Source organism: Antechinus flavipes, chromosome 4, assembly GCF_016432865.1.
Source record: "Antechinus flavipes isolate AdamAnt ecotype Samford, QLD, Australia chromosome 4, AdamAnt_v2, whole genome shotgun sequence".
Lineage (NCBI taxonomy): Eukaryota > Metazoa > Chordata > Mammalia > Dasyuromorphia > Dasyuridae > Antechinus > Antechinus flavipes.
Window position 1 is genome coordinate 8132770 of NC_067401.1, and position 20660 is coordinate 8153429.

Consider the following 20660-nt stretch of genomic DNA (forward strand, 5'->3'; position numbering starts at 1 on the left):
CGGGGGAAGGAGGGGGTGGGGGGACCTGAGGTAGGAGACAAAAGCTCCGTGGGGGAGGGGACGGGGGCGAGGAGAGGGGGGTTCCCGAAAGGGGTGAAGGCAAGAGCCGAGGGGGGGCGGGGAGGCTGCGGGGGATGAGGGGCCGCACACACTCACAGGCACCCTACAAACGCCTGCACGGGCGCACTCTCAGGAGCTTATGCACATCCACTGCGAGCACACACGTGAACAGCAACTCAGCCACACGCAGGGTCCCAGGACTAGGGCTCAGCAGTGGACACAATTCGGGGCGCAGTTAGGTCTGGGGCTTGCCTGCCCTCACTCTACCTATGGCTGCAATAGGTGGAGCCGGTGTTGCGCGTGCGCACTGTCACGACTGAAGCCAGTACACCCTCCTGGCTGTGGCTCACACAGACAACCGAATCTGCGCGTGCGCAATTACGCAAATAATATGGGGGCACCAGGAACTAGGTGGTGAGTGGGCGAAATTGAAGAAGCGCGTGCGCGGTATCCCGTCCTCCCGACCTAAACAGCTAGATAAGCGAACCTAAGGTGGGGAAAAGGAGGGCGGGGAGAGCAGGAGCAGGTGCCGCACGAGCTCACTCAAACTGTCCCCCAAGCTCACCTTGGTGCCTCCGACGGAACAGGAAGCAGGGAACCGGGAGCGAGGAGCCGGTTCGACGCTGGCTTTACCTTCTCCGGGTCAGGGAGTCAGAGGTGCGTTCAGAAAAGCGGAAGTAGCATTACCATGATACATTAAACTAGGCGGCAAGCGTGATAGCCTATGGAACCGCAGACCGGCCGTCCCCAAAGCCTTCTGGGAAATAGAGTGCGGAAAAGGAAGGTTCCGTCCTGCGCGCGCATAAGAGTTGTTGACTTAAGACTACAGCTCCCAGGAGACATCGCGATACTCCCCCCCCCTCCCCTTTTTAAAAACCGCCCCAAAGCTTTGAGTCTGCACACTGACAAAGGCTTGTGGAGATTCCGTTCTTCTCCTGGAGTTTGATTTCACCTACTAACCCCGTTCTGTGGTCCTTAGTCTCTCCTCCGCAGTGACTGCTTTTGTCTGTTCCTTATGTAACAGATAATTGGATGATTCAGTGTCCCGCTCCTGAGTGCAACCTCAGGTTCCTTTGGGGAGATCATTTGCACCGGGAGCAGGACCGAGGAGAGTTCCTGCACCCCAACTCTGTAAATGGCACCGGGTCTCCCTTGCTGCCACCCATCAAGATCCCCTGATCTTTCTCCTTGAGCTTTTTCTAGGGCCGCTGCCCCCGCCCCCGTTTTATTTGGTGACCTAGAGAGCATGAATCGCTGTCCATGGTAGACATAGGGAAAGAGGTGGGGCTTACTTAAGGGAGGCTTGGGGACTTGTTCCAGAAATCCTTCAGGGACTCAGGAAGAACTCTCACTTGAACCCTGTGGCGCAATGGTTCTCCGTCTCCTAGTCCCGGAGGAGGGAGGTTCAATGGGGTGCTTCTCCTTGAACAGGGTGCAAGAGCCGAGTCTTCCCCTGGTTTCTAATGCTCGCTAAGGGCCACTGTTCTACCCACATGGGTGTATCAATTTTCCATTGAATGGGAACAGATGAGAGTGCGAGGATGCCTTTAACAGCAGCCCTGCCTAAAAAGCTGAAGTACTTATTTGTAATCCTAACTGTTGTAAGATGGCTCTTCCCCATAGGTTCATGGGGATTTTTTTTTTTAACTACAAAAGGAGTAAGAATTCCTGTTTCACCTTCAAATGTCCATCTCAAAGGGGCAGCACTGACTTCAGCTGCTATTGATCCTCTTACACCAGACTTATAAATGTCTGCCTTAATCTTTGGCTAGTGACTGGGCCAGCTGGTACCTCTAAAGACTGTAAGAGCTGCACAGCTCAGTTCCTCACACCAGAGCAAGGGCCTTTAGGGCATTCCCCATCTCCTGACCCTGTCCCTCTATTTAGCCTTTGTGGGTGGAGGGAGGAGGAAAAGTGGGAAGGGCAGTGACACCATCAGCACTGGCCATGCAGCAGTTTTGCCCACCTCCTATGTTATCATTATAAGCACTTAATTATAAGCACCTTGCTATTATTATGTAAATGCATCTTTACTGCCAGTATCTCTGCTTCAAGTAGAACAGTTTGTTACAATCTCCCAAAGGGAGATAAGAGCAGAACCAGACAATATCAGCAGATTCCCTCTGGGCTGAAGGATCTCCCACCTCACTGAGAATTTCCCCACTGTCTGTGGCCCTCTACACCTTTGTTACAGGAGCAACCTGCTAGTGGCTGCTAGAGATGTGATTCTGACCAGAAGAATAGATCTTTTCATGTGAGGGGATGATAATAATACCAGGGGACTGAGAGACAGTTGCATTCTCTGACCTCTCTCTTCCCTCTTGCCTCTAATTTATTTCATTTGAAATCCAGAAGCAACATCTGGGTCACTAAAGACTTCCTTGCAATTTCTTCAGATGTATTACGATTCAGATTCTAGAGAATCAACCTGCCCCTTCACACTTAGGCAAGGTCCTTAACAAATAATATCAAAGTCACTTTAAAAAGGTCTCATTTTCAGAAAATAACTTTAAGAGACTACAGGTTTTAAAAAGTATATGTGTATGTATACATGTGAATGGCTACATACATGTAAGTACTTAAAAGCAAATATATAAAAGTAAGTATGTATACCATATAATCTATATATTACACAATAAGTTTTTAAAAGAAACAGGAAGGCAAGAAAATTAATGAAGCGATCAAAGCAAAGAAAAATTTATTTTTAAAAAGTGCACAAAAAGCAAACTTAAGGTGAGGATCTGGGGAAGAGAGGTTTTTATCTAGTCAACTTCAGATAGGAAAGAGACAGGACAAAAAAGGGGAAGAAATAGGTATATGAATGAAAAAAGGAAGGAAAACCCCCCAGTAAAATAACTAAACCCACAAGCCTACAGAAGGATAGATCAATGGGAATAAGAAGAATGGAAAGAAAGAATACAATAGCATCTAAATGGTTTAATAAAAATTAATCCTTGGCATAAACTACTGACTTAAGAGGAGGATTTTAAAAACCTAACACATAAATTTGTATGTCAATGGACTAAACCGGAGATATCAGACATCCAATCCATAACACTCCATCATGCAGCTCAAACTAGATTAAAACACAATTGGGCCTTTGATCCAGCAGTGTTCCTATTGGGCTTATACCCCAAAGAGATACTAAAGAAGGGAAAGGGACCTGTATGTGCCAAAATGTTTGTGGCAGCCGTTTGTAGTGGCTAGAAGCTGGAAAATGAATGGGTGCCCATCCATTGGAGAATGGTCGAGTAAATTGTGGTATATGAACATTATGGAATATTATTGTTCTGTAAGGAATGACCAGCGGGATGAATACAGAGAGGACTGGCGAGACTTACATGAACTGATACTAAGTAAGATGAGCAGAACCAGGAGATCATTATATTTGTCAACAATGATACTGTTTGAGGATATATTCTGATGGAAGTGGATCTCTTCGATAAAGAGAGCTAATTCAGTTCTAATTGATCAAGGATGGACAGAAGCAGCTACACCCAAAGAAAGAACACTGGGAAATGAATATAAACTGCTTGCATTTTTGTTTTTCTTCCCAAGTTATTTTTACCTTCTGAATCCAATTCTCCCGTGCAACAAGAAAACTGTTCGGTTCTGCACACATATATCTAGGATATACTGTAACCTATTTAACATGTAAAGAACTGCTTGCCATCTGGGGGAGGGGGTGGAGGAAGGGAGGGGAAAAATCAGAACAGAAGTGAGTGCAAGGGATGATGCTGTAAAAAATTACCCTGGCATGGGTTCTGTCAATAAAAAGTTATTTTAAAAAAAACACAATTGGGAAAATATAGCAATACAAATAAAAAACATAACATAGATAACATTACATTTTAAAACTAGGTCAGTAGGCATTCCACATGGATCATTATGTATAGATTAGTGGCCCCGATTTGTATGTGGGTAGGACAAGACTAAACTAAATTCAACAAAATGAAAAAGTCAGAACAGCTAAGAAAACAAACTTCCATAATCCAGCAGGTTTGTTCCACACAGAAATAAAATGAGGTTAGACTAAAAGGTATTTTATATTAAGTGAATTCAATAGGCAATCATGCTGCTACATTAAGTAAAAATACAAATTCACAATCCCAAGAGATAAATAAGGAAATGTCAATATGCTTAGAACTATAAACAAAAAAAAAAAAGTAAATGTTTTTATTAAACATATGTAACAAAGAGAAAAATTAACGGAATGGCAAGACACAGATAGGAACAAAATAAATGGTAGGATATTAATTTTCCTCTAAGAATTGAACAAATTGACAGGAAGGTTAAAAAAAATAAACTACAGAATTAAGCAAAAGGAGAATTTAGAACTAAAAAATTTGTACCTTCCATATGTATATCAAATGTATATATGTGTATTGTATTCATGTATACATGAATGTGCAATATTTCTAACCACTAAATGGCATCTTTACAAAAACAGAATATGCCTTAAAACTGAGATATTGTAAGGAAAATTTTTATCAGAAATGCTAATCCCTTCCTTCACAGGTGAAAATATAAGTTAAATAATAATCAAATCAAAATGGAAACTGAAATAGTGAAATGCCAAATATGTCAGTCAAGGGGCAGTTTGTAGAAATAGGAACAGCTTCAAAGACAATAGTAAAAGTGAGTCAATATTCCAAAATTTCTGGCGTACACACTAAAGCAGGCATACAAAGGATAATTTCTCAAAAACTGGATACTAATAAAATATAAAAAAAAATTTAATGAATACAATATTTTTTAAAACTGAAAACTAAGAAAACAAGCACAATGGAGAAAATATTGAAAATCAGATAAATCAATATATTAGAAAAGAGACTAAAGACATAAAAACCAAAATCAATTTCCGAGGAAAGACCATAGTACTCCATCACCACTTCTTTACAAATATGGTGGACTGTCCAGTGTGCAATAGGACATACAATGTCAGTTTTTTCATGTATTGGATTTGGAGGGGATGGAAAAGACACAGGTTGAGAAATGCAGGTGACATGTTAACCAAAAAGAAGCATAATGAATTACTTTAGAAAGGACTGATATTTCTCCTATCGAGTTGCCAGAATCATATGAATTCTCTAGTGGCAGTAAAGGGGTAGTTCCTATGTGAAGTCTAGTTCAACAAATTCTGTTTCTTTCCACTATGAATTTTCTGACGAGTAATAAGGCTAGAACTCCTACTAAAGTCTTTCCCACATTCATTACATGCAAAGGGTTTCTCTTTTATATGGGTTTTCTGGTGGAAGATGAGGTTTGCTTTGCGCCTAAAAGCTTTCCCACCCTCCTGACATTCAAAGGGTTTCTCTCCATGATGAATTCTTTGATGATAACGGAGTGCTACCTGGTAGCTGAAAGATTTCCCACATTCATTACATATAAAGGGTTTCTCTCCAGTATGAGTTCTTTGATGAGTAATAAGGTTTGTCCTCCGGGTAAATGCTTTTCCACATTCATTATATTCGTTACAGTCAAAGTTTTTCTGCTGTATGACTTTGCTGATGTTTAATAAGACTTGCTCTCTGGGAAAAGCCTTTCCCACACTCATTACATTGAAAGGGTTTCTCTCCAGTATGAACTCTCTGATGACAAGTGAGATGGTCCCTCCGGCTAAAGCCTTTCCCACATTCCTTACATACAAATGGTTTCTCTCCAGTGTGAGTTCTGTGATGTACAATAAGATATACCCTCCGACTGAAGGCTTTTCCACATTCATTACATTCAAAGGGTTTCTCTCCAGTATGAACTCCTTGATGACAAATGAGGTATCCTCTCTGGCTGAAGGCTTTCCCACATTCATTACAAACAAAGCGTTTCTCTCCAATATGAATTCTTTGATGATCAACGAGGTATGTCATGGTGGTGAAGGCCTGCCCACATATGTTACATTCAAAAGGTTTCTCTCCCGTGTGAGTGCTCTGATGAGTAAAAAGGTTTGCCATTCGGGTGAAGACTTCTCCACATTCACTACATTCAAAGAGTTTTTCTCCTGTATGACTTTGCTGATGTTTAATAAGACTTGCTCTCTTGGAAAAGTCTTTCCCACACTCATTACATATAAAGAGTTTCTCTCCAGTATGAACTCTCTGATGACAAGTGAGATGGTCACTCCGGCTAAAGCCTTTCCCACATTCCTTACATACAAATGGTTTCTCTCCAGTATGAGTTCTCTGGTGTCCAATAAGGGTTCCCCTAAAGCGGAATGCTTTTCCACACTCATTACATTCAAAGGGTTTCTCTTTGGTATGAGTTCGGAGATGGATAACAAGAGTTCCCCTGTGACTAAAGCTTTTCATACATTCATGGCAAGCAAAAGGTTTCTCTCCTGTATGAGTTCTCTGATGAGAAATAAGATTAGCCCTATTAATGAAGCTTTTTCCACATTCATTACATGCAAAAGATTTCTCCCCTGTATGAATTTTATGATGAGCAATCAGGTTTCCCCTATGGCTGAAGCTTTTTCCACATTCATTACAAATAAAAGGTTTCTCTCCAGTATGAGTTCTCTTATGTGCAATCAGGTTTTCCCTCCTACCAAAAGGTTTACCACATTCATCACATTTAAAGGGTTTCAATTCAGCATGATTTATCTTAAGTTCAGTCAAGCTTCCTTTTTTCAAATAGTCTTTTCCACATTTGTTATATTTATGACTGTCTTCTATGGGACTTCTGGGATTTTCATTAAGATCTGATCTTCTAAATACTGTTCCACATTCACTCTGTTCATGTAGATTTTCTCTAGCATCTATTCTATGAAACTTAAATAATCCTGAGCGATACCTGAAAGGTTTCTTGCCTTTGACATACTTAGAAAAGTTCTTCTCTAAAGAAATTGTGTTATAAGTAATTAGACTGGAAAAACCCCTCAAGCTCTTTACAACTGTCTTATATTTATCCAGACTTTTCTCCATAGTTCCAACAAAGACTGGTCCAAGGCTGAAGTTCTTCCCAACTGCCATACACTGAGGCACATTCCCATTGCTCAAAATCGTTCTGGGAATAGTCCCTTCTCTGGATGGGCTCTTCTCTTTCTCTAAATTCATATCATATTCCCTGGCTTCATTCACGTGGCAATGCCAGGCCATGCCCATTGGGACCCTCTTCTCAGAGGATGTCCCCAGGCAAATGCTCTGCACCATGTTTAAGTTCTTGGCTTGAAGTCCAGTGTCTTCGCTAAAGGAATCTGAAAGAAACCAATCAAACGTCAGCAGCCATCCTTTGCTGTGTTGAGACAAAACAGTCTCCCCTATAAGAAATGTTCATTTCCATCTCTCCAGACAAGAATAATGATCACTCTTCATCACGGATAACAGGATGTTTTCAGGAACAAGTCCAAGGAAAGACTTGTAAGAAATATTATAGGGAACTAAGGGGCCCTGAACAAAATACGTGCCATTCCAAGGCAGTGAAGGTACTTACATGATGATGTCACATACTAAATTAAAAACAAATATCTTCTATAACAGAAGAGTAGGAAAGCTCAAAGTCCAGCTCAGAGAATTATCCAACCACAAAGTCAATCCACTTGGAATTCATGCAAACAAAAGGTATACACCCGAAGACCGAGCATCTGGTTTTCTAAAAACTTATGAAAAAACATGTGACCACTAGATTTTTAGGAAACTTTATTTTTAATGAAGTTTACTGATTACCAAGTTGGGGAGGGAGGTGGTCAATATAAAATTCAATTCATTCAAACTTTGTACCATCAATCTATAATGAGATTTTGTTGTCATTCAGGCTTTTCACCTATTTCCAACTTTTCATGACCCCTTTTGAGGTTTTCCATTTCCTTCTCCAGCTCATTTTACAGATAAGGAAACTGAGGAAAACAGGACTAAGTGACTTGCCCAGGATCACACAGCTATTGTGAGTACAGATTTGAACTCGGGAGCATGAGTCTTCCTGATTTCAAGCCTGGTACTCTATCCTCTGTGCCACCTAGTTAATTCTAAAATAAGATTTTGACAGAATTATTTTTAAAGCAATCAAGAACGCATAACATAGTAGGAAATGAATTTGGTTTCCATAAGATTTTTTCTGGGGAAAAAAACATTTTTTAAATGAAAAAATAGAAATATGATATAGTGAAAATTAAGAAACTCCTTAAGGACATCACTATATAGTAAATAATATTTCTTTTTCATAAAGACTTTATCAATAAATCAAATTAAAATACATATGGCAGTCTAATAAAAATTATGATTATATAAATAAAAGACAAAGTTCAAAGAGAGCTCAGCAGGACAGTGGAGCAAATATGGTCAACAGAAGCTAGGACATTGCCTCAGCTCTCCCATTTCCCTTGGAATCAATGGTACATCAAGCCTTGGAACAGATTTTGGAGTGACAGCACCCACAAACATTCAGAAGGAAACAATTATCCAGCTTAAGATATTTTGGAACGACTACAGGAAAGAACTGTCTCATTTGGGGAGCAGGTGAGGTGTAGGGAGGAAACGCACCCCTGCACAGGCACTGGTGGGAGACTTTAGCCAAAGCACAGTATTGGTCCCTCCCTTGTGGCTCAGAGGGCCAGGGATTCAGGATTCCAAATGTGAGACCTAACCCAACCATAGAAGATAAATTGTGAGGCTGGGAACCCTAGCAAAAGAGACAGCGCTTGCCTACGTCAACCAAGCATGAAAGGAAAACAGCAGGCCCCAGAATGGAAAGTCAGTGAGAGGCCCTTTTCCTCTTGCATAGAAAACTTGGGACCATCTCCTCTGGGCCTGAGGAGAAAACCTCAACTTTAAAAAAAATGATCAAAAAAGCACAAAAACACCCTGACCATAGAAAGGTACTCTGTGACAGAGAAGACCAGCACACAAATCCAGAAGAGGATCGCAATGGCAAAGGGCCTACATGGGAAGCTTCCAAGGGGAAGATGAGCTGGTCTCAAACTCAAAAGGTTCTCTTGAAATATCTCAAAACAGATTTTAAACTTCATTAAGAAAGCTAGAAGAAATACTGGGAAAAGAAATGAGAGCTATGCAGGAGAATTGTGAAAAAAAATAATTCAAGAACTGACTACTGACAATTCCTCAAGTGATGGACAACTGATTCTTTTTGGAGGGGAGGCAGATGATCATGCTCTCAAAACACATTAGCAAAAGCTATGGGAAAACTCTTCAAATTCTTCATAATTGTAATGACTGAAATGAAAAAGAAGCTCTCAGACACAAGCTCCAACTGATCAAATCCACTGAGAGGTATTCAGTGAGTACTATTGGTGGGTTTGTGGAGAAGCAGACACTGTAGTCTACAATTGCCAGAATGAAGCAACAGTGTAATTTCTTCTGTAAAGGAGCAGATATAAAATCTGTACATCAGTTCATCCCCATGAGGGTAGAGATGCTGTGACAAAGGATCTGGGACCACTGAGGCAACCCCACATTTTGATGGTGGTTCACTTGTTTCTCAGGTGCTTCTGGCTCTCCCTGACCCCATCTGAAGTTTTCTTGGCAAAGACACTGGAGTGGTTTGCCAATTCCTTCAACCCATTTTATAGATGAAGAAACTAAGACCTGGAGTGATTAATGGAGTCACTGAAAGTCATGAAGGTAACAGTGATCAGCAATGGAATCTGGACTCTCCCTGTCCTAGGGAGGACTGAATGTGGATTATGACGTAGTATTTTCACCTTTTTGGTTGGTTGCTTGCTTGTTTTTCTATCACTTTTTTTCCTTTTGATCTAATTATTTCTGTGCAGCATGATAAATGCTGAAATATGTTTAGAAGAATTACACGTTTAAGACATTGAATTACTTGCTGTGTAGGGCAGGGGGGTGGACTGAAGGGAGGAAAAATAATTTGGAACACAAGGATTTGCAAGAGTCAATGTTGAAAACTATATTTGCATTTATTTTGAAAATAAAAAGTGAGTATTAAAAAAAAAAAAGAAAGAGGTCTCAACATATTAAATCCATAGGTTGAAATACATAAGAAATGTAAGAGACAATTGTCAAGTTCTCCATTTAGGTAAAGAAACTTCTTCCCCGATTATAAAATGGGAGCGGAAAGATTCTACGGCTAGAGAACAGCTCATCTTTAAAAGATGCAGGGATTTTAGGACCTTCAACATAAGTAAAGGAAAGAATACAGCAGTACATCTATGGACAATAAAAAGCACTCTGAAGCTATCTTTGAGAAGGCCTAGAGTCTAGGCGACTTAGTACCACACAGGACTCAGCAGCTATCACTAGGAGGAGGGGGAAATTTAAAATTCCTCCAATTTGGAACTGGATTCCCAAATCCAAAAGGCATTAGCTTACAATTAAGAATAACATTATTTTGCAAAGTTAAATAAAATCCATCAGGGGAAAAAAGGACCTCTAATGAAACAAAGGATTTTTAAGTACTCCTGATTAAAATCAGAATCGAATTAAGATTATGAAATGCAATCACAAGAGACAACAGAAATCGAGAACAGTAAATGCATCTGGGCCGAAAGTAAGGGACTAGATAATAATGACATGATTATATTCTACTAGAGAAAAAAGATTTTAAAGCCTCTTTAGAGCCTTAATGTCTTCAAATATAATAGGGAAGGTTATATATGTGACATAGAGAAGTTAGAGGAAGAATGTTTTTGTGTTCATAAGGGAAGAAAGAAAAGGGAGTGAAAAGGGAATTCAATAGGTAGATATAAGGAAGAAAATATATCACTAAGGAAATAAAAAAAAAAAAAAAACCAAAGGAAAGCAACAAAGGTAATGTTTAATTAGAAATAATAACTTAGCCATTGGAAGAGCAAATCCTGAAGCTGAAGATGAAATACTCTGGCTACATGAAGAGAAGATGAGATCATTAGATCGTGTCATAGAAAGAAAAACTTAGAAAGACTTGTAGAGGATAGTGGAGGACAGAAGGACCTAGTTTTCTGTGGTCCATGGGGTCAAAAGGAATCAGATATAACAATGAATGAACAAAAAGAAGGTTTTGATCAATTATATGCCAACAAAATGGATGATGATTTCACTGAAACAGATAATAGTCAACCAAGGAATAAAGAATTTAATAACAAGCAACAGAGAATTGAAATAACTCATTCTCAAAAAAATAAATCAAGTAAGTTATGCTTGAACTTCTAATGAAAAAACTCTAGGGAAGATAAACCTACAAGGGATTTCTACCCAACATTCAAAGAATAACTGCTTCCATTACGTAAGGTGGGAAAATGACCTAAATCTACCTTTAAAAACCAAGCAGACAAAAAAAGCTCATGATACACTGGAGTCCCTAATGAATGCTGGCACAAAGATGTTAAATATTAGCAAATGAGCTACAGCAACACATTAAAGAGAGCATACACGACGAGTAAGTGAGATTTACGCTATGAATGACAGACAAGATTAATGTTTTAGAGAAAGTATTAATATGACTGGCCAAATTAACATCAAATTAAATTAAATATTAAATAAATTAAATTAATAAATTAATGAATTTAAATTAAATATTAAATTAAATAAATAAATAAACATAAATGAGCAAGAGGCATTAAGAAAACTGTTTAAACTCTCCAAATTTCTAAAAAAGGCAAATGACGGTTTCTCTGAAATAGAATGTCAAATGCACAAAAGTAACAAACGTATAAAACCAAATACAGGAGAGCCATGACAGCCGGCTACCACAATGCAAACACAAGCAGGCAGGCTCTCCTGCTTGGATCCAAGGATGGCATCGTCATATTGGACAGGACAATGAGGCAGAGGGGGCCACCTCCCAGCATCTGCCTGCTTTTCACTCACCTTGACGAGACCCACTGGAGTCTCTGCTCTCAGGACTCCAGGCTCCTTCTGGCTTCTCCAATAGTGAGATCACATCCAGACTGGAAACAGGAATCCCTGCACACAGGGACAGAATATCCGGAACTTAATTACTCAGGGACAAGTAGGTGGGGAGGATGCCCAGAGGGCTCTGAAGCTCTCAGCTCTGTCTCCCTAGGTAGCAGGGGCCCCAACCCTAGGTCCACTTTCCCTCCCATCTGTGCTGTCTGTCCCAGACACACTCACTGCGGGACAAGCTCTTCAGACAAGAGCATCTTCAATCCAGGCAAGAGCAATTCCTTTCCCACTGGGACTTTCCTGCTCAGATTACTCCCAGATACTTCACAAAAGACTCGCAAGTTGTCAAGGCTCTGAGACAAGCAACAGTGCTGCCCTTAAGGAGGAGACCCAGAAGCCCTCACCATGCTCAGACTCCGGTCTCCCCCTGGACTCAGGGCTGGATTTCTGCAGTCCCAGGGCTGAGCTCCACTGGGGGCAGATGGGGAGAGTGGGCAGGCCGGGCTGCCTGGAGGAAGCTGCAAAGCCCCTCAAAGGCCCAGCTCCCCCTGGCTGTGCCCTGACTCCAGTATCCAGCCACAACTGCACCGGGGGATGGAGAGCAGGGCACACAAGGTCTTCAAGGATTCAGGAACAAGCCCATCAGGGGAACTTCAGACACTGACCTCCATGTGCTTCCCAGAACAAGACGCCCCATCTGCCCATCAGAGATGGCCCTTTCAGTGGCTCTCCCTCACCTCTGCACTTCTCGGCTCCCTCACTGTCTCCTGGTTTTCTTCTCTGCCAAAATCCCACCTCCTGTCAAAGCCAGTCCCACTCTCCCTTAACTCCGGGGCTTTTCCTCTGGATTATCCCCAGTTCTCTCTGCCACGTCTTCTTTGTCCCGAAGCATCTTGTCCCTCCCATGTGACCGGGACTCCCTGAGAGCAGGAAGGTTCCGGGCCTTTCCTCGGGGGCCCAGTTCTCAGCAGAGTGCCCGACCTCCAGGAGGACCTTAAGGTTTCCCTACTGCACCGAGCAGGTCCCATAACATAAATAAGGAGGATTCCCAAACAACAGGAACAGGGGAGAAGAGGACCTGGCGAGGGGCAGCGGAGAAGCCCGGCAGGAGGTGCCCAAGGACATCCTGGACCCTCCATTTCAGGGGGAACAATGGTAAGAGCCACAAAGGACAGGGGGGCCTTAGAGACTCCCCCGGCAGCACTGGGGGGAACTTCCAAATCCCACATCTGTCTGAGGACCGGTCAAGGTCTGAGTTAGGCTTGGAAGGACAAGCAGGCCAGCAGCTGCATCCTGGGCTAGGGGAGGAAGGCCTGTCCCTGGCTCTCCCTCACTGCGGGTCAGGCTGTAGAGGAGACACTGGGACCCCCATGTCCAACCCAGCTCCGCCCTTCCCAAGGGGACGCCGCGCTTACCCACAGAGACCAGGTTCTGGAAGGTCTCCAGCATCACGTCCCTGTGCAGGGCCCTCTGCGCCGGCTCCAGGACCCTCCACTCCTCCCAGGTGAAGTCCACGGCCACGTCCCGGAAGGTCACCGGCTCCTGGATCAGACACAAGCCGGCCTCGGTGTCCTGCTCTCCTACTTGGGGGGGCACAGGAGCCTGCACACGCCGGGTTCCCCCCGACAATCCTCGCCAAGAACCCCCGGGGCCCTGTGCCCTTTCCTCCTGACGCCCCAAACCTCCCGGGAGAATGAGCCCAACACTGACCTTGGCGATCACGGTCCCGATATGGCGCCCCCTAGCGCCCGGACTGATCCCTCTCCATTACTGACCCAGAGGGAGGGCCCAGGGCCGGGGCCAGCCTCCCTCGGCCTTTGTGTCCCTGCTGACCCGGCGGGAGGAGAGAAGGGGCGGGAGGAGCTGGGACTCACCTGAAAGGCGGCCATGAGGCAGCCAGAAGTCGGGCCCTCCTCGGCCTCCATCTGCTGCCGGGGAAGGGCAGGGTCTTTACAGGGCTGAGCTGGAGGAGGAAGAAGCTGTGAGGGGGCCAGACCGGCTCTGCTGCGGCTCCCGGACGCCGGCTTCACCTTCTCAGAGTCAGGGAGTGCGAGGTGCGTTCAGAAAGGCGGAAGTAGCATTACCATGATACATTAAACTAGGCGGCAAGCGGGATAGCCTATGGAACCGCCGGCCGGCCGTCCCCAAAGCCTTCTGGGAAATAGAGTGCGGAAAAGGAAGGTCCCGTCCTGCGCGCGCATAGGAGTTGTTGACTTAGACTACAAGGCCCAGGAAGCATTGCGACCCTCACTCCCCCTCCCACCCCTTTCTTTAAAGGCTCCAAAGTTTTGAGTCTGTGCTCTGGACAAAAGCTTGCGCAGACTCCGTTCTTTTCCTGGAGTTTGATTTCTCCCGTTCTGTGGTCCCTTAGCTCTCTCCTCCGCAGTGACCGCTTTGTCTGCTCCTGATGTAACAGATAACTGGATGATTCAGCGTCCGCCTCCACCCGCACAATGTCCCTGCACCCCCAGGTTCAGTTTTGGGGGATCATTTGTAGCGGGAGCAGGATCGAGAAAAGTCCCTGCCCCCCCCCCTTTAAATGGCACCGGGTCTCCCTTGGTGCCGCCATCAAGTCCCCTGATCCTTTTCCTTTGATCTTTGTCTAGGTGCTCTGCCCCGCCCCCATTGTATTTGGTGACCTACTAGAGAGGATGTGTCGCTGTCCATGGTGGACATAGGAAAAGAAGTGGGGCTGCTCAAGGGCCCCCTGGGGACGTATTTCGGGACAGCCAGGAGGAAACCCCTCTGGGGTTCCAAAAGAAATCCTGCTTGAACCTGGGCACAAGATTTCTCCTGTCCACCCCCCGGGCCGGGCCACGGGAGTGGGGTGCTCGTCCATAGACAGGGTGCAAGAGCCCAGTCTTCCCCCGGTTTCTGATGCCCAGCTTTCCTGCCTTTTCTGGGGGCTCCTGGGCATTGCGGGAAGGGGGTGGGGGTGGGGGTTCGAGGTTCCTTCTCTCATTGTTGTGAAAAGGTCACAGACTAATCCAAAAATGATTTGTGGACTGGTTTGACTATTAAAAGGTTCAGAAATAGGGGTTAGGGAAGACCTGGGGAGGAACTGGGGAGAAGACAGAGCCGGACCAAGTTGGAGAACAAACTGGCTTGTGCATTGTGTCTAAGTGAGCAGTTGCATGGTGCATAATGTCTCTCTTGGATATGCTACAAGGCAGACCAAGAAATTGGCCTCCCCTTTTCTGTGATATTTGTTAACATCCAATTAGTTGTTCTTCTACTATTTTCCACATCTCTGGCTCTAATTTTCTTCTTAGAAAGCCAAGGAGAGGTGCATGCTATTATATTTAAGAACTCATTGATCTGACTGGCAGTTACCAACAAACCTTGCTTCTTTATTGAGGTAAGTCTTCATACTTCCCTCGGGAAGGAGGCTCTTTTGTTATTATTTGCCCCATTTTGGCAGAAAAAACCGAAAGTGACTACTTTAGCCCTCACTGAATCTTCCCACTTGCCTATTTTTACACTAAGGACCCAGTGGGTCACTGGGACTTCCCCACTGATCTGTGTCCATCAAGCTGCTGTGTACCCTACTTTTTAGGGCACCACGTTTAGGTGCCAAATATACTTTCCAGAATGATGAGGCAGGAACCTCCATGGTCAAATATGGAGTCTTTATTTCAAATTCTCTCAGCCTTCAATACTTTAATATGATTACATCACTATAGCACACTGAGCATGTGCTAAATATAAGTACCTTGCTATTATTACATAAATAAATCCTTACTGCAAGTATCTCTCCTTCAAGTACAACAGGCGTTGTCATGCCTTCTGGCTTCTAAGGAAGGTTGAGACGCCCCCAAAGGGAGATGAGAGCAGAACCAAACATTGTCAGATTCCCTCTGGACTGAAGGGTCTCTCACATCACTGAGAGTTTCCCTACTGTCTGTGGCCTTCTACACCTTTGTTACAGGAGCAACCTGCTAGTAGCTGCTGGGGATCTGATTGTGACCAGCAGAATAGATCCTTTCATGTGACAGAATGATAACAATACAATGGCACTGAGAGGCAGTTGTATTCTCTGACCTCTCTTCGCTTCCCTCTAATTTATTTCATTCCCAATCCACAAGCAACAAATAATATCAAAATCACTTTTAAAAAGTCTAATTTTCAAAAAATAATTTTAAGAACACAGGTTTTAAAAAGTCCATGTATTATACATGTGTATGCACACATATATATAAGTACTTATAAGCAAATATACAAAAGTAAGTATGTATACCATATAATCTGTGTATCACACAGTAAGTTTTCAAAACAGACTGGAAGGGAAGAAAATCAATAAATTGACAAAAGCAAAGAAAAATTTATTTTAAAAAATGTGCAAAAAGCAAACAAGTTGAGGACATGGGAAAGAGGGCAGGTTTTTAACTAGTCAACTTCAGATAGGAAAGAGAGGGGACAAAAAATTGGAAGCAATAGGTATCAGAATTAAAAAAGGAAAGAAGAAATCACATTAAAATAACAATCCACAGGTCTACAGTAGGATTGATCAATGGGAATAATGAGAATGAAAAGAAAGAATACAATTGCATCTAAATAGTTTTAATAAAAATTAATCCTCAGCATAAAGTACTGTCTTAAAAGAGGAGGATTTTAAAAGGCTAACACATAAATCTGGATGTCAATGGACTATATTGAATGTAACAACCGATTCATAACATTCTATCATGCAGCTCAAACCAGATTAAAACATAATTGGGAAAATATAGCAATACAAATAAAAAAACATAACATAGATAACATTACTTTTTTATTATAATTTTTTATTTCCAAGATATATGCATAGGTAATTTTTCAGCACTGGCAATAGCAAAACCTTTTGTTCCAATTTTTCGCCTCCTTTGCCCCACCCCCTCTCCTAGAGGGCAGGTAGGCTAATACATGTTAAATATTGATAACATTACCTTTTAAAACTAGGTCAGTAGGCATTCCACATGGACCCTCATGTATAGATTAGTGGCCCCTATTTGTAGGTGGTTAGGACAGGACTGAACTAAATCCAATAAAATGAAAAAGTCAGAACAGCTAAGAAACGAAGCTCCATAATCCAGCAGGTATGTTCCACACAGAAATAAAATGAGAGGTTAGACTAAAAGCTATTCTGTATTAAGTGAATTCAAAAAGCAATCATGCTGCTACATTAAGTAAAAACATAAATTCACAATCCCAAGAGATAAATAAGGAAATGTCAATATGCTTAAACGAACTATAAACAAAAAATCAAAGTACTTAGTAAACATATGCGCCAAAGAGAAAAATTAACAGAATGGCAAGACACAGATAGGAACAAAATAAATGATAGGAGATTAAGCTTCTTCTCAGAATTGAACAAATTGACAGGAAGATTAAGAAAATAAACTACAGAATTAAGCAAACAGATGGAGAAATTTAGAACTAAAAGATTTATAGCTTCTATATGTATATCAAATGTATATATGTGTATTAAAATACACAATGAATGTGCAATATTTCTAAGCACTAAATAATCTTTAAAAAACACTATGCCTTAAAACAAAGATATCGTAAGGAAATTAAAAATATATACATATAACAGAAATGCTAATCCCATCCTTCACAGATGATAATATAAGGTAAATAATAATTAATTTGGAGAGCACCACAAAAGTCAGTTTTAAAGGGAAACTGAAATAGTGAACTGCTAAATATTCCAGTCAAAGAACAGACTTTAGAAACAGGAATAGCTTTAAAGGCAATTGTAAAAGGAAGTCAGTATTCCAAAATTTCTGGCATACACCTAAAGCAGGCATCAAAAGGATAAATTATTGCTCAAAAAATATACTAATAAAATGTAAAAAAAAAATGAATAGAATATAGTTTTTTTTTAAAAACTGAAAATTAAGAAAACAAGCACAATGGAGAAAATATTGAAAATTAGACAAATCAATACATTAGAAAACAGACTAAAGAAGTTATAAAAACCAAAATCAAATTCCGAGGAAAGACCATGGTACTCCATCACCACTTGTGATGACTGCGTATTTTAAAATCAGCCGGAGTCAGGAATTCAGGTTAGGGGAAAAATCATCGATCTTTCTTCTTAGTGGAGGTGAAGAAGGATCGAAGGTGAAGGGAATCGGAGGTGAAGGGGGATCAGAGGTGAAGTGGGGTCGCGATAGCAAGGTAAGTAGCTTTGTCAAGAAGCCAGCCAGCACTCTCCGCTTCCCTCACCACCCCCCTGCCTCCACCCACCAAAATCTTCATTTCCTATACAACACATCAGGACTTGCACAAAGAGTGGGTGGGGGCCATTCTTTCTCCAAGCATATATATTAATAGAATATGGTCCAATTACTATTTAGCCTCACATGCTTGGGACCTCAGTGCGTCAATTTGAACCTCAGCCCATTACAACCACTTCTTTACAAATATGGTGGACTCTCCAGTGTGCAAAAGTGCATACAATGTCTGTTTTTTCATGTGTTGGATTTGGAGGGGATGAAAAAGGCACAGGTTGAGAAATGTAGGTGACATGTTAACCAAAAAGAAGCACAATGAATTACTTTAGAAAGGACAGATGTTTCTCCTATTGAATTGCCAGAATCATATGAATTCTCTAGTGGCAGTGAAGGGGTAGTTCCTATGTGGTCTATCTCAACAAATTCTGTTTCTTTCCAGTATGAATTTTCTGATGAGTAATAAGGTTAGAACTCCTACTAAAGTCTTTCCCACATTCATTACATGCAAAGGGTTTCTCTTTTATATGGGTTTTCTGGTGGAACATGAGGTTTGCTTTGCGCCTAAAAGTTTTCCCACAATCCTGACATTCAAAGAGTTTCTCTCCATGATGAGTTCTTTGATGACACTTGAGTGCTACTACATAGTTGAAGGCTTTCCCACATTCATTACATATAAAGGGTTTCTCTCCAGTGTGAGTTCTTTGATGGTTAGTGAGGGAGTCCCTGTGGCTAAAAGATTTCCCTTTTTCATTGCAAACAAAGGGTTTCTCTCCTGTATGAGTTCGCTGATGGTTAAAAAGACTTGCTTTCTGGGTAAAGGCTCTCCCACACTCATTACATATAAAGGGTTTCTCTCCAGTGTGATTTCTTTGATGAATAATAAGGTACGACCTCCGGGTGAAGACTTTTCCACATTCATTACATTCAAAGTGTTTTTCTCTTGTATGACTTTGCTGATGTTTAATAAGACTTGCTCTCTGGGAAAAGGCTTTCCCACACTCATTACATACAAAGGGTTTCTCTCCAGTATGAACTCTCTGATGAGAAGTGAGATGGTCCCTCCGGTTAAAGCCTTTCCCACATTCCTTACATACAAATGGTTTCTCTCCAGTGTGAGTTCTCTGATGTACAATAAGGCGAGCTCTCCGGGTGAAGGCTTTTCCACATTCACTACATTCAAAGGGTTTTTTCCCAGTATGAACTCCTTGATGACAAATGAGGTATCCTCTCTGGCCAAAGCCTTTCCCACATTCATTACATTTAAAAGGTTTTTCTCCAGTATGAATTCTCTGATGATCAAAGAGATATGTCTTAGTGGTGAAGGCTTTCCCACATATGTTACATGCAAAAGGTTTCTCGCCAGTGTGAGTTCTCTGGTGTCGAATAAGGCTTCTGCTAGAGCGGAATGTTTTCCCACACTCATTACATTCAAATGGTTTCTCTATGGTATGAGTTCGGCGATGGGCAATGAGGTTTCCCCTGTGACAAAAGCTTTTCATACATTCATGGCATGAAAATGGTTTCTCCCCTGTATGAGTTCTCTGATGAGAAATAAGATTTGCCCTATGAATGAAGCTTTTTCCACATTCATTACATGGAAAAGATTTCTCCCCTGTGTGAGTATTATGATGAGCAAGCAGGCTTCCCCTATGGCGGAAGCTTTTTCCACATTCATTACATGCAAAAGGTTTCTCCCCTGTATGAATTTTATGATGAGCAATCAGGTTTCCCTTATGGCTGAAGCTTTTTCCACATTGATTACAAATAAAAGGTTTCTCTCCAGTATGAATTCTCTTATGTGCAATCAGGTTTTCCCTCCTACCAAAAGGTTTACCACATTCATCACATTTAAAGGGTTTCACTTCAGCATGATTTATTTTAAGTTCAATCAAGCTTCCTTTTTTGACATTGTTTTTTCTATACTTACTATATTTATAATGACTGTCTCCTATGGGATGTCTCTGATTTTCAGTAAGATTTGATCTTTTAAATACTGTTCTACATTCACTCTGTTCATGTAGATTTCCTATAGCATCTATTCTATGAAATTTAAATAATCCTGAGCGATACCTGAAAGGTTTTTTGCCTTTGACATACTTGGAAAAGTTCTTCTCTGAAGAAAATGTATTATAAGTAATTAGGCTTGAAAAACCTCTCAAGCTCTTTCCAATTGTCTTATATTTATCCGGACTTTTCTCCATAGTTCCAACAAAGACTGGCTCAAGACTGAAGTTCTTCCCAACTGCCATACACGGAGGCACATTCCCATTATTCAAAGTCATTCTGGGAATGGTCCCTTCTCTGGATGGGCTCTTCTCTTTCTCTAAATTCATATCATATTCCCTGGCTTCGTTCACGTGGCAATGCCAGGCCATGCCCTTTGGGAGCCTCTTCTCAGAGGATGTCCCCAGGCAAATGCTCTGCACCATGGTTAAGTTCTTGGCTTGAAGTCCAGTGTCTTCGCTGAAGGAATCTGAAAGAAACCAATCAAACGTCAGCAGCCATCCTTTGCTGTGTTGAGACAAAACAGTCTTCCCTATAAGAAATGTTCATTTCCATCTCTCCAGACAAGAATAATGCTTACTCTGCA

The 20660-nt window shown here is 41.9% G+C and overlaps 3 protein-coding genes across 9 annotated transcripts in view; all 3 read right to left on the reverse strand.

Moving 5' to 3' along the window:
• The window catches only part of LOC127563073 (zinc finger protein 665-like), a 33631-nt gene extending 32909 nt beyond the window's left edge, over positions 1–722 (reverse strand). The window contains exon 1 of the mRNA XM_051999294.1: positions 626–722. The gene's annotated coding sequence lies outside the window, so the exon portion shown is untranslated. The remainder of the gene's footprint in view (positions 1–625) is intronic.
• The window catches only part of LOC127563083 (gastrula zinc finger protein XlCGF57.1-like), a 67936-nt gene extending 53961 nt beyond the window's left edge, over positions 1–13975 (reverse strand). The window contains exons 1-2 of the mRNA XM_051999311.1: positions 13886–13975; positions 626–693 (exon numbers count right to left, since the gene is read on the reverse strand). The gene's annotated coding sequence lies outside the window, so the exon portion shown is untranslated. The remainder of the gene's footprint in view (positions 1–625; positions 694–13885) is intronic.
• LOC127563075 (zinc finger protein 260-like) overlaps positions 1–20660 on the reverse strand; it is a 298396-nt gene that overhangs the window by 232990 nt on the left and 44746 nt on the right. The window contains exons 2-5 of one of the 7 annotated variants that reach the window (XM_051999302.1): positions 13730–13818; positions 13271–13397; positions 11820–11915; positions 4201–7252 (exon numbers count right to left, since the gene is read on the reverse strand). The exons of 2 other annotated variants lie outside the window; for them this stretch is intronic. In XM_051999302.1, coding sequence (XP_051855262.1) covers positions 5541–7252; positions 11820–11915; positions 13271–13397; positions 13730–13780 — 1986 coding nt within the window. In that variant the 5' untranslated portion in view covers positions 13781–13818 and the 3' untranslated portion in view covers positions 4201–5540. Of the gene's footprint in view, positions 1–4200; positions 7253–11819; positions 11916–13270; positions 13398–13729; positions 13819–16006; positions 20544–20660 lie in introns of those variants that run through there. 4 more of the 7 variants (XM_051999296.1, XR_007953883.1, XM_051999298.1 and 1 more) reach the window with 4 other exon arrangements.